The 13,306-nt window shown below is 42.9% G+C and overlaps 1 protein-coding gene across 1 annotated transcript in view; it reads right to left on the bottom strand.

The window, feature by feature from the left end:
* KCNJ6 (potassium inwardly rectifying channel subfamily J member 6) overlaps positions 1-13,101 on the bottom strand; it is a 32,479-nt gene extending 19,378 nt beyond the window's left edge. Inside the window, exon 1 of the mRNA XM_063393200.1 lies at positions 12,174-13,101. Coding sequence (XP_063249270.1) covers positions 12,174-13,101 — 928 coding nt within the window. The remainder of the gene's footprint in view (positions 1-12,173) is intronic.
* Positions 13,102-13,306: the final 205 nt, after the last annotated feature.

Raw genomic sequence — 13,306 nt, 5'->3', positions numbered from 1 at the left:
CCCTCCCACTGTCCCAGGCTGCTCCAGCCCCAGTGTCCAGCCTGGCCTTGGGCACTGCCAGGGATGCAGGGGCAGCCACAGCTGCTCTGGGCACCCTGTGCCAGGGCCTGCCCACCCTGCCAGGGAACAATTCCTGATTCCCAAGAGCCCATCCAGCCCTGCTCTCTTCCATGTTTTATTTTTTAATTCTTTTTCCTCAGTCACACAGATCCCCTTTTACTCTCGGTGCAAATCAGCCAAGAATTTTCCCCTCTGTCCTGGTGGCTGCTGTCGCATCCCTGGGGATTTGTTTCAGCCCCTCAAATATGATCAGGCTCATTTGGTGCTCCCCTCCCTCTGGTTTCCATGTCCCAGTGGATAAAGCTGGAAATCAGAGCTGGCTGAAGAGTGAGGGCTCATCAGCACCAGCTTGTCGTGCCCTGGTTGTGCTGCAGCCCTGGGGGGAAGCTGATGGACAGAAATGGCTCTGATCATTTAAAGCTTTCTGTGCATTTGATTCTGGTCACTTTGTGGGCATCAGTAAAGCTTCACTGGTGGCTTTTCAGCACCAGAGGTCCTTTCCAGCATCAGAGGCTCTTCAGAAGAATGCTTTGAAATGTGAGGAGTTTCAGTCTACTCAGTCCTGCCAGCAAGAAGTGAAAGAGCTTAAACTGCAAAAAAAAAAAAAAATCCATGGGAACTCCTGGAAAAGTTTTAATTTTTTTTTCTTACTGTGTTATTCTGTTCTGCCGGGTGTGATATTTACACAATATAATGAAAAGAGTTTTAGGAGAGACATGATCTCTGTCTTGGCTGCCATAAAGAGAATCAGCCCTGAGATCTGTGCTTGCAGGAATCTCTGCCCCAGTCCTGTTATCTTCCCAATGGAATTCTTAGCCCATAACTGCAATATGGGACCTGCTGTACCTGCTGGAATTTTGGCTTTTGGTTCCTCTCTTTGTGGCAGATTAAGCACCAAACCACAGATGACAGATGGAAAGTGTGGAGGGAGGGATGAACTCAGAACCAAGGAAGGAAAATTTCCATGGACTCAGAAGGTTTGTCCATTCCAGTGTCCCTCTCTGCCATGGACAGTGAAATATTCCGGGTTTGTTGGGTCTGTCCTTGTGGAATGGCTCTTTCCATCCATCTGCAGAAGGGACAGTGACTGCAGAGAAGAGAAAACTCAGGACAGATTTCCTGAGGGCAGGACACCAGCGTGGACCCACCCTTCCTCCCATGGCACTGAAGTCACCTCAGGTGTTGTAAAGTCAAAACTTCCAGAGTGGGTGCTTTATCTAGATTATAAACATTCATCTGCTTCTAATCTTCCATTTGCCTCTTAATTAGAGCCTTAATTGCTTCTTCTCTGAGACCATTAAGGAGCTGACAGCCCCTGCACAGCTCAGTTCAGTCCTTCAGGGTTTAATTCAGAGGCCACCAGAGACTGAGTCCTACTGCACAGGTTTGGATCAGGCTCAAACCTGCACATTAAACCTTGGCTCCACATGATGGGGATGGTTTTGGACTGAATTTCTATCACTGGTGGCTTTTGAATGCTTGATGGGTGTTTTATATCCCTTGGGAGGGTAAAGGAAGGTGTAGCAAGGTTAAAATTCATGTTTTATGTCTTAAACCTCTGATCTTGACTTATTAAAGGGGTTTAAAATCCTAGTGTGATCAGGACCTGATGGGAGTGTCTTAAGGAGGAGATTCAGCCCTTGACTCATGGTAGGAGAAGAGAATTTTCCTTAAAATGCAAAGCAAAACCTCCTCCCCTTCCCATCTGTGGAGTTGTGGCTGCTGCCTTTGAAGCAGATTTTTGGCCAGAGAAGAACCTTTGACTGCCTCAAAACCTTTGGCTTTGGACCCTCCTGCACTTTTTCATGGCATCTGTCACAGCCCTGTTGGCAGCTAGAGACTCATTAATATGCACTTAATATCTGAAAAAGTGGCTAATTTGTTGTCTTCCCATTGGAAAAAGAGATTAATGGAAAAAAAAATTGGAAAACGATGAAAATGGATGGGGGGGTTTTCCCACTCTGGAGATTTGGGTGTAATAAATTAATACTTCTTATGCAAGGTTGCAAAAAAAAAAAAAAAAAAAAAAAAAAGAAGCTAATGGCTGGTTAAAAAAAGTGCCAGCACAATTTAATTGGAGTGGCTGACTCATAAATCTTTTAATCTTTTTTTCTTCTGGTGGTGCTTGGCAGCTCTGCCACAGTCAAATGGATTTGTTTTTTTTTTAGGGGAAGCCTCTCTCTTTCCCTTTCACACTGGTCTGCACCAGTCAGAAATGTGGAATCAAAGCTGCCAACCTTGATATTGATTAAGGCTCCCCCCAAAAAGTCTGGAATGTCTTTTTAGACAGAAGTGATGATGATGATAATAATGATAACAATGCTAATAATGACAATTCAGCAGTGGTTTGTAGCTGTTTTTTTTTCTGGAGCCTGTCCCAGGGAGAGAGGAGCAGGCAATCCATGGCCAATCCATGCTGGACACTCATCCCAAACTCCAGAGGGGCAGACAGATGCCAAAGATGAATAAACCACAATTTCTTCAACGGTGACAGAGGAGAACAATGAAAGCTCTGAGCTGAGCTGATGAATTTTTCAAAGCCATTCAATTCTTCACAGCTACAAAAAAACAAGGAGGAGCCAGCTTGGAGTTTTATAATCACAGGCAAATTTAGGCTGGAGGGGATTTCTATCCCCTTTTGTGATATCAGGCACATCCTGATATCCTCTTGGATATCCTCACCCCTTTCCAACTCTGTTTATTAGATCCCTGAATTCCCTGACAAATCCCTGGGCTTTGGCTCCCCTTTTAGCCTTGGCCACTGCCATGGGGTGTCCTCCAGAGGAGATTTTGGCTGCTCTGACCTCACTCTGCTCCTGCTGGGACACAAATCCTGATCAGAGCTGCCAGTGGGAATGATTTGTCCAGTTCATCACTTTATAAATTCAAACTGCTGGGAGCAAAAATGCCTGAGTGTGAGTTACCCTCCCCACTACTCATTTCTGAGAAGTTAATGGCATTTAGCCAAATATTCCCTCTGAATTCATTTTTCTACATCAAATTTCACCATTCCTCAGATATCTCAAACAAGTTCCTCATAACCACTGGAAATTTGGTTTTGGAGATCTCTTTCCTTTTTGCTGTGTTTTGAATGTTTCCTTAAATCAGTTTTTTTTTCTGGTCTAAGTTGTAAGACTGGGATATCTCATATTCAAAAATCCTGTATTCATTAAAATCCCATTTTTTAAAACTAAAGGTTTATGTCATTCCACATAAGGAAAATTGCCTAAATCAGGAAGAAAAGAAATCTTGGAGAGCATTGTGACTTTATGAAGTCATTCTTGGGAATATTGGGAATGAAGGAGGGGCAGTGAGAGAGCAAGAGCACGGCAGTGAGTCCAAACTTTGATTTCCCTTGGAATGCTGTGATTGAGACCACTGAGATCACTGCAATTCTTTGTGATTTGTTTGTCCTTAAATCCCTTGAGGACTTTTTTCAGTGACCTTGGGAATCCCAGGAGCTGTGCCACGATGGGAGTTTTTAGTGCTGGCAGCTGCTTTCTAGGATAAAAAATTTCAACTCATAAATTTTCTGGGTTTTTTCATGTCCTTTATGTAGCCAGAAGTGTTTCTGCAGTCCACAGCCTTGTTCTTTTTTAATCTATCAGCTGCTGAGTTTTAATTTCTGGTTTAATTCACAACTTTGCTCATTCTTTAAACTTTTAGGTCACTTTTGGCTTTACAGGTGCTGCTCTATTCAATTTTGGGGAAGCTTTCAGCTGAAGGTGAATAATCTTTCTGCTCACATTCTTTAGAAACAGATGCAAATATCTGTAATTTTAGAGGGGCCTTGTGGTTATCAGGGAGTGTAATGCAAAGTGTTTATCCTTCATTACAGGTCAGGGAGACAGAAAGAAAGAATATCATATTAGTGGATATGCAGCAAGGGGAGAAGTAGATAAGTAGTAGATAAGAAGTAGATAAACAGCAAGGGGAGAAGTAAAAGATCTTTTAGAGATATAGGAGGGAACAGAGTTCACCCAAAATCCTTCCCAGGGTTTTGAACTGCGGGCTACCCAGACTTCATATCTGGAAATCAAGCTGAGCAAACAAGGTAATCAGCATGAAAGAATCAGTTCATTGCAGAATCCCAGGGTGAGATCGTGCCCTGGCTCAAATCCGTGCCTGGGATTTCACTGCCATCGCCTCCAGGCATGTAACAACCAAAAGTGAAAGCCTAAAATTAGAAATACCGGCAAAATATTTCCTTTCCCAGGAAAACATTTCAGTGCTGGCCCTGTTCTTGCACCGTTCCTGGAGCGAGCTGAGCGTGCCTGAGCTGATGCTGAGCACGTTCAGGTTCCTGGTGTGGTCCTGGGAAGTGCTCTGGAATGGAAAAGGTGCCTGAGTGGCCCCCAGCACATCTCAGAGGAATCACATCTGCACTCGCAGAGCAGGTGGAACGTGTTCAGTGAGCTGATCCTGCCCGGGGAAGCCTCTGACCTGGATAAGGCTGAGCTGCCCTTTGCAGGGAGTCCTGCAGGTGGGGACTGTGTGGTGTGAAATACAAAGTTGTGTTTGGTGTCAGGGAAATGAAAATCTGTGTAATTGTAGCTGTGGAACACGGCCATGGGACAGTTATAAAGATGAGTTCTAATAAACAACCGAGGAAAGCATGGAAGGAAGCTTTTGAATAAATCTTTTGCTTGCAATTACTTATTATAAATCTCAAGCTATTCTGTAATAAGTGTCTTTTAATTATAACTTTGGAAGCTTGCTTTGTATTAAAGAATTTTTAGTAGTTTTAGAATGTAAAAAGGCTTTTAGACAAAAGAAGGAAGTAAGAAGGGGCCCAGGCCTTTCACAGAAGGTTGGAAAACATCCTGGACACGAAAGAAGGATTTCAGCTCACTGATTTATGGCTCCTGAAGAGGGAAACTGGACATCACTATCGGAGATTAATAGACCTGGAAAATAGAAGCTGGACCCCACATCTGGAAGCTGGACCCCACCACCTGGGATACAAATCCTGGAATATTGAAATATCGAAATAGATCACAATAGCCTATGGAATTATACAGGAACCAAACATGACCAACTATGGATTTATGACTGTTAAGTATTGAATTGTGACGTTAAAAACTAGAAATGGAAACTGCTGAGAAAAGCCTATGAATATGTATGAATAGAGCCAATAAAATCCCAGCAAGTCCAGCAGTCAGGATGCAGTTGGAAGGGAAAATCCTTCCGCTGTACCCAGCGCTGCCTTTGCTCACACTTTACCGTGCTAATTAATTAACTATTAAATTGAATTGCTGCTTGATATATTTGCTATTTCAAGTGTCTCATTTCTAACAGTGGGACATGGGCACGGGGCCCTCCTGTCCTTCCTTAGGGTCTGAGCTGGGTCTGGAGCCCCAAGGACTGAGCAGCAGCACCTCTGCAGTGCCAGGTTCCCGGGCCAAAACTGCTGGGAAACTTGTGGGAAATTAGGCTGGAAGCAGAGGAGTTTAAGTGTCTGCAATCATGGGATTCTAAGAATTTTGTGTTTGGAATCACAGGATTTTAGGAAGAGCTTAAATGTCTGGAATCACAGGATTTTAGGAAGAGTTTAAGCGTCTGGGATCACAGGATTCTAGGAAGAGTTTGGAATCACGGGTTTTTGGGAAGAGTTTAAATGTCTGGAATCACAAGATTTTAGAAAGAGCTTAAATGTCTGTAATCATGGGATTCTAGGAAGAGTTTTAGTGTATGGAATCACAGGATTTTAGGAAGAGTTTAAGTGTCTGGAATCACGGGGTTTTAGGAAGAGTTTAAGTGTCTGCAATCATGGGATTTTAGGAAGTTTGTGTCTGGAATCATGGGATTCTAGGAAGAGTTTAAGTGTCTGGAATCACAGGATTTTAGGAAGAGTTTAAGTGTCTGGAATCACAGGATTCTAGGAAGAGTTTAAGTGTCTGGAATCACAGGATTCTAGGAAGAGTTTGTCTGGAATCACGAGATTTTAGGAAGAGTTTAAATGTCTGCAATCATGGCATTCCAGGAAGAGTTTAAGTATCTGTAATCATGGGATTCTAGGAAGAGTTTAAGTGTGTGGAATCACAGGATGTTAGGAAGAGTTTGTTTGGAATCACGGGGTTTGAGGAAGAGTTTAAATGTCTGTAATCATGGGATTCTAAGAAGAGTTTAAGTGTCTGGAATCACAGGATTTTAGGATATTTGTGTCTGGAATTAAGGGATTCTAGGAAGAGTTTAAGTGTTTGGAATCACGGGATTTTAGGAAGAGCTTAAATGTCTGGAATAACAGGATTCTAGGAAGAGTTTGTCTGGAATCACAGGATTCTAGGAGGAGTTAAATGCATGGAATCACAGGATTTTAGGAAGAGCTTAAATGTCTGGAATCATGGGATTCTAGGAAGTTTGTGTCTGGAATTACTGGATTCTAGGAAGAGTTTAAGTGCCTGGAATCACGGGACTTTAGGAAGAGTTTAAGTATCTGGAATCAGGGGATTTTAGGAAGACTCTGCTGGTCAATGAAGAGGGTGCCAGCCCAGCTTCCCACTGTGCCTTTCTGCTTGGAAAACAGGAACAGGGCCAGAGTTAAAGTGAATTTTGGGATCCTGTCCTTCCTCTGGCCATGGAGATCCTGAGCCCTCAGGGAATGATGTGTGTAGGCTCAGGAGTGATGAGCAAAAACAGGATTTGGGGCAGCTCTCTGTGCTTGTCCCTGGTTTAGGAAGGGGCAGAGCTGGCAGTGGAGGTCTGTGGGAGGGTGGAAAGAACTGGGACCTGCCCTTTCTCCATGCCCACAGGGACTTTGGAAGGATTGCAAAGACAGGATGTGAAAAATGCAGCTCTTCTTGTGCAAGTCTGGTATGTGGTCAGCACAGAATTATTTAATAATATCTGATCTGTCGGGAAATCCCTACACACCTGTCTTTTAGAGATCTTACCTTTTAGTATGAGTTACTGCTTGAATCTGAATATTATATTTGAACATTTAGGGGTGAGGGAGCAGCTGGAGTTGTGAAGAGCTGAGGAACTAATGGGTGAGAAAAAATGGACAAAAAGCCATTATCAAACATTCATAACAGGTTTGCAAAGTACAGCACTACCCAGAGAATAAAGCTGTTAAACAAATGTGCAATCCCTTTTCCCTGAAAGTGAGATACAGCAAAATTTTCGTTGAAATACTCCTAATCAGCATCTCTTTTTTATTTCCCACGAATGTTGCTCCCTGATTTCTTGTATTCCTCCTAGTTTTGACTATTGTGAAATTGTAATTGCCTTCTTTAAGCCTTGCAGTCCTCTTCTGCAATAAAACTCATCTTTTCCACCTGTAGAGAAATCTTCCTGAAGGAAGCATCCCAATGGGATGGGAATGCCTTTCCCTGCTGGCATTTACATCTCCCCTCCTGCTAATGCCTCTGATTTTCTGTGTTAGAATAACTAACAATGAAATGTTTTGTTAGAAGCAGTAAAATTAAAATGGGACAGAAGTGAAAGGAATTGCTGGCAGCTCCAGGGAAGTGGGGATGTGTGAGAAGTCAAACCTTGTCCAAGTCTAGCACCCAGCAGCAGGAGATGTTAAAACTCTCAAAATAGAAGGGAAAGCTGCAGACTGCAGAGCCCTTGTGTTCTGATCATTCCTGGAATGAAGATGATCCAGTCTGGAGCAGAAGCCACTTATTCCTGACCCTGCTGAAACTGCATTTCAGTCATCGTGCTTTGGTCGCATCCTGAAGCACAATGAAATCCACTTTTGTTCTTTGTCTTGCAGAAACTCTCAGGTGGGAGAAATCCTGGTGTTTTTCTTCCTTTCACCTGCAATGCCCCTAAGAAGCAGTTGGAGAGGATAAACATTTCTTCTTTGAAGAGCAGTAGAAAATTCAAGTGAGAAGCTCTAACCCCAGCAATGTTTGTTTGGAGAGAGAGCAAAGTCTGCTGAGAGGCTTTGAAGGGTTGAAACTGCTTCAATCCATATCAGAGGCAGATATTTGCTAGGACTGGGCAAGGCTAAGGAGTAAAATCAAACCCACAATAAATCAGCCAGTCAAAGGGGCTGCGGTGAAGAGGGGAACAGCTTTAGACAATATTTGTCTGCTCAATAGCACAGTTTACTGCATAAATAACCACCCAAATGAACATTTTATTGCTTTGCACACATATTTTCCACAGCTGGCACATGTGGTTGTTTCTGTAGCTCTAAAACCTTCTGCAGACACTGCTCTGAAAGCTGCCCATGTGTCAGGATTATAAATGCACCCTATCCTGAGTTTATTTGTAAAATTATCCCCCTGAACCTGAAGTTCTCCATCTGGCTCTGTTGCTCGTGTTTCTGACAGCTACGAATGTGCAGATCACTTTCTTTCCTTGGAACTGTTCAGTGCTCAAATGTTTATTTTTAGGCAGAGGGAATTGCCAGAGTGTCACCAAGTGCACCCCACTGGCCTGATACAACTCCACAAAACTTGTTCAGAATTTTCCTCTTTCTCACCATTTCCCCCTCTTTTCTTAATCTCTCTGTCTCTGAGTTTCTTTCTCTCAGTTTCTCTTGCTATTGTACCCAACCTGACCTTCCCACTGCACCTCCCAAATTTAAAAGGCTTTCCTTTTCTTCTTATGGGTCTATTTCCTTATCAGAATTATGCATTTGCAAGTCTTGCTTAATTTTTTAAAATACCTACTTTGCTAACGATGATAAGACTTCCCTTAGAAATAGGTTTCACCAGATGAAAAAGGCTTAAAATTTTTAAGCCTATGGCTAGGATTCAATGATCATAAAATATTCCTAACTGCAGATTATTTTACATTTAAAACTCTGGGAAATGGGGGCTGCAAAATGTGGAAATACCAGATATGTCCTCCAGCTGCAGTGAAGTTTGGTTGGATTTTTCCCCCCGTTCCTCAAGGCTCATCAGTGGTTCCATGGCAGCCTAATGTTCTTTTGTTGTCCCAAAATCCATGTTTTTGGACACTTGAGAGATGTGCACCGCCATCAGGAAAAGCAGAGGTAAACCTTTACAAAAGTTTTATCCTTTGAATCCAAAGAGATATTTTTGAATGTTGTTGTAAATAAATAAAGAAAATTGCATATTGGAAGGATCCATAACATACATTTTTTAAAAGCAGCCTTACTTTGAGTGTTTGATGGTGCTGGATGAAGGAGTCAGATTGACTTCATGTTTTTGGAAAATGCCTTGCTGAGGGTTCTGCCCTCAAAGTGAGCTCCACGAAGAAAGAATGGGAATAACCAAGGTGTAGGGATTCCCCTGGGATAATGCTTTGTTGTGTGCCTTAGTAAAGACACATCCACTTCTTTTTGCATCTCAGCAAGTTATGGCAATGCTTCCATGGGGAATTAAGGGGTCCCTGATTTGCACTTTCTGCTGAATTTTAATTTGGTTCATTATTTTAATGTCATTTAATAAAAGGCATTATTCTCAATTTTCTGTCCTAGCACACAATGCAGAATTCCCATGGCAATCCATAAAAATTATGCTTCATACAACAGATAGATGTGATTTTGGAGCACTTAGGGTGGAAAGCACTATAAATGTATTTACCTGTTCAGTCAAATTGAAGCAGAATCAATAATTAATAACAGTATTAACAAATGTTTACCCTTATCATTTCCCATTTTATTTCTCACTGAGGTTCTGGAAGTAGATAAAGGATTGTTTTCCCTGGTCAGACTTGGGAGTGGCTTTTCTGAAGGATGACACAATGTGGTGACCTCAGTCTGGTCTGGATCCCTCAGCAGTGACACTGAATGAGGACACTGCTGTGGGTGACATCACATTTTCCTGGCTTCAGCTCTTATAATTTTATATTCCATAATGTTGTTGGCAGGAATGCTGGGTTGGGCTTTGCTGCTGTGAGCAGCTTCTTTCACTGCTCTCACCCTGCAGCAGGTGGAGGAAGGAAAGGGGAATATTTGACTGCCTAAATTGGCTTTCAGTGCCTGCCAGGATGCAACTTGCAGATATTTGTAAATTAAAAGAGTGAAAATTCCTCCTTTTGGTAGAAGGTTGGCCTGATTGTACCTTCAACAGAAATCACTCAATGCATGGGGTCAAAGCACAGCAAAAGAAGCTACTTCTGCACAAATACGTTTTAGAAATTGTGTTGGTAATTCTGGCATTATTTGATGCCCTCTGCTCGTGTCTCACTCAGCAGGAGACTCTACCCAAAGAGAACAGTTTAAAATGGGAAATGGACCCATCCACTGCAGGGGAAACTCTTTAATCCCCAATATCTTCCCTGGGTTTTCAAATCACTGCATTCAGTTTCTCTCTTGAGAGAGACTGGAAAGGTTTGAGATAACGGGAGATTTGATTTTTATCTCAAACTTTGCCAGCCCAAGCAGCCTGAGGGGTTTTGTGCTGCAGTGAAGGCTGGTGATGGCTGAGTGCGAGAGGTGGTCAGGCCAGAGCAGCAAAGGACACCCCAGAGAGCCCTGGGGTGCAGGGGAGAAAATGAGGTGAGGGAAGAGGGGAAATCACAGAGAGAGATGAGACTTTAAACCAAAGAATCTGCATTTTCTGCACTGCAGAAATATTCTGTCTTTTGATCTCGTAGGTGGTTTTGGTGAGACATTTTTTATTCTTCCACTACTTGCCAATCACTTTGCTGGAAAACACGGTGTTCAGCAAACCTGAAAATATCCCCCGCCCCCTGGGATGTCAGGTTCCTCCAGCTGCAGTTCTGAGATCTCAGGATGGTTTCAGGGAACAAACAGCAATTTCCTCATTGTCTCACCTGAAGGTGATGCAGATGTTTGAAATCTCGGTGCCTACTGCGCTAGATCAGGAGCACTAAACATTTCATCTTGATTTCTCTTCAGTACCACCTACTTCCTGGAAAATTTGGAAGCCTTGCATTTACCACTTCAAATTCCCTGTCAAGATCCTTTCAGTTTGGGGTTTGTTTTTTGGTTTTTTGTTTTGGTTTTTTCCCCCCCTCCCGCTCCATTTTTGTCTCACACGTTTATTATATGGTGACAAATGCAGTTTTCTTCTGACACCACATAATAGATGTGTGAAACACACACACATGTTCTAGTAGGAGACTGCTCTTTATTTCCTGGCTCCAGTTGCAAAACATGAGTCAGGGTTGGAAAGGTTGTGCCTCTGTCAGAGCTGTGGAATCCACGCACTCAAATCTCCCTGGGTTTTGCTGCAGTCGTGGGGAAAAATGGCAAATCTCATTCTTATATTTCTATAATCAGTGTTTTCTCCTCCCCCAAGCACATCAAATCTTCATTATATTTACTTATTTCAGGCACTGATGCTGTTATTAACAGGAAAAAAAACACCTCCATCTTCTAAAACACAGGTAAAAGTACCCTCCTATAATTCAGGCTTTAATACAAAGAAGAAACATTATTTTAGTGGTGCATTTGCTGTGGATTTTTTTTTTTGTTTCTCTTCAGCAAGTGATTTCTGCTGGATAATTGCAGGTAACAACCACCCAGCATCTCCACAAGACTCCGGTGACACAACATTCCTTGTTTGTACATCCCAGCTTCCAGTGTTCCGTGCGCTCCTGTGGGGGCCCCAGCGAAATACAGACTCAGACGAGACCTTTTGTGAGCTAAAGTGGAACAAGCCCCGTGTTACAAGTTAAAACAGAACCCAAGGAAAACGAGCAGGCAAAAAAACCAAACCAAAACAAAAAAGAGAGAACTGAACACATCATCACTTCCTACTGGACCCAGCCTTGGAATGCCACAGGGCTGGCAGTTGTTTTGCAGATACCCATGGGTGATTGGAAGCAGCAGGACCGTGGTGCTCCCACGTTAATCACAGAGTTTTGCATTGATTCTTTTTTTTTTTTTTTCCCCCTAAGCAATTTTATCCCACAAGATCCCTGTGGTTGAGCTGCTCCTGCAATAGAATGACAAATAACGAGGTGACATGCTGTGAAAAATTTAGAAAATGAGAGATGCTATCCCATTTTCCAAACAGAGCAGAAACAACACTAATTCCATTAGGCAAGATGGAACAGACAATTAAACCGGGCATGCTTTTAATTTTGAAGCTCACCAGAGAACGGATGCCTTTTTCAAATGTAACGAATGTGGAAGTGATTCCTTTAAAACCAAGCAAAACCGCTGATTTTCCTTGCTAAAATTAAAGCATTTACCTTATACAAAGTATAAGAAATGTTACCTGTTGCCTCCACCATTCCTTCTAGGATTACAACAATTTCTAGCTCCTCTTTGGGCAACTGGGCTTTGGAAATCTCCCAGAAAGGACTCTGCTGGTTAATCTCATGGCTGATGATCAGTGGTGAAACCAAAAAGAGACGATCATCCCCTGTGTAATAACCTACGTTGATATCTGTCTGGTTGAGTGGTATAAATTCCCCCTCCTTTGTCTGTTTGGATTTGATCAACTTGGCTCGTATTGATGCCTCTACAATGTGTGAATTCCTAAGGTCTCCTACTCGGAACATCAGACACAGCTTTCCATCCCGCATGGAAATGACTGCGTTTGTAGAAAAAACCAAGGTTTCTGCCCTCTTCTTGGGTTGGGATATTTTCACAAACATGCAGCCAACCATGAAGGCGTTGACGATAGAACCTAGGACAGACTGCACTAAAAGCAGGATAATTCCCTCGGGACACTTGTCCGTGATGACCCGGTAACCGTACCCGATGGTGGTTTCGGTCTCGATTGAGAATAAAAAGGCTGAGACAAACCCATTGAGGTTGCTGACGCACGGGGTCCACGTGCTGTCCCCTATGTGATCCATGTCCCCTCGCATGTAGGCAATGAGCCACCAGATCATGCCGAAGAAGAGCCAGGTCACCGTGTAGACCATGACGAAGATCAGCAGGTTGAACCTCCACTTGAGGTCCACCAGGGTGGTGAAGATGTCAGTCAAGTACCGGTAAGTCTCTCTGACATTCCCGTGGTGGACGTTGCACTTCCCGTCTTTCCGAACGTACCTCTGGATTTTTCTCTTGGCACATTCTTTGCTGATGTTTTTTGGCAGGTCCTCTCTCGCTTGTTTGGGCAACTTTGGTTGATGGATGGTGACAGGGCTCTCGATGTCCTGCTCCATTGAGTCTTCTTCCAGGACGTTGGCTGCCATGGAAAACAAAACAAAACAAAACAAAAAAAACCCCAAGGAAAAGTCATTATTCCTCTTATTATTGCCACAAGTCAATACACAACACACTTTTCCTGTGTTAATCAATAAAATGATCATCCTTGTTCTTTGCTAACACAAAAATCAAATGATGCCAAGCACCCTCATTTTATTGCCACGCAGAAATAAAATGAAAGCAAACTCTCAT

This window comes from Prinia subflava, chromosome 3 (genome assembly GCF_021018805.1).
Source record: "Prinia subflava isolate CZ2003 ecotype Zambia chromosome 3, Cam_Psub_1.2, whole genome shotgun sequence".
NCBI classification, from domain to species: domain Eukaryota; kingdom Metazoa; phylum Chordata; class Aves; order Passeriformes; family Cisticolidae; genus Prinia; species Prinia subflava.
This window is presented reverse-complemented; position numbering and strand designations above follow the sequence as displayed.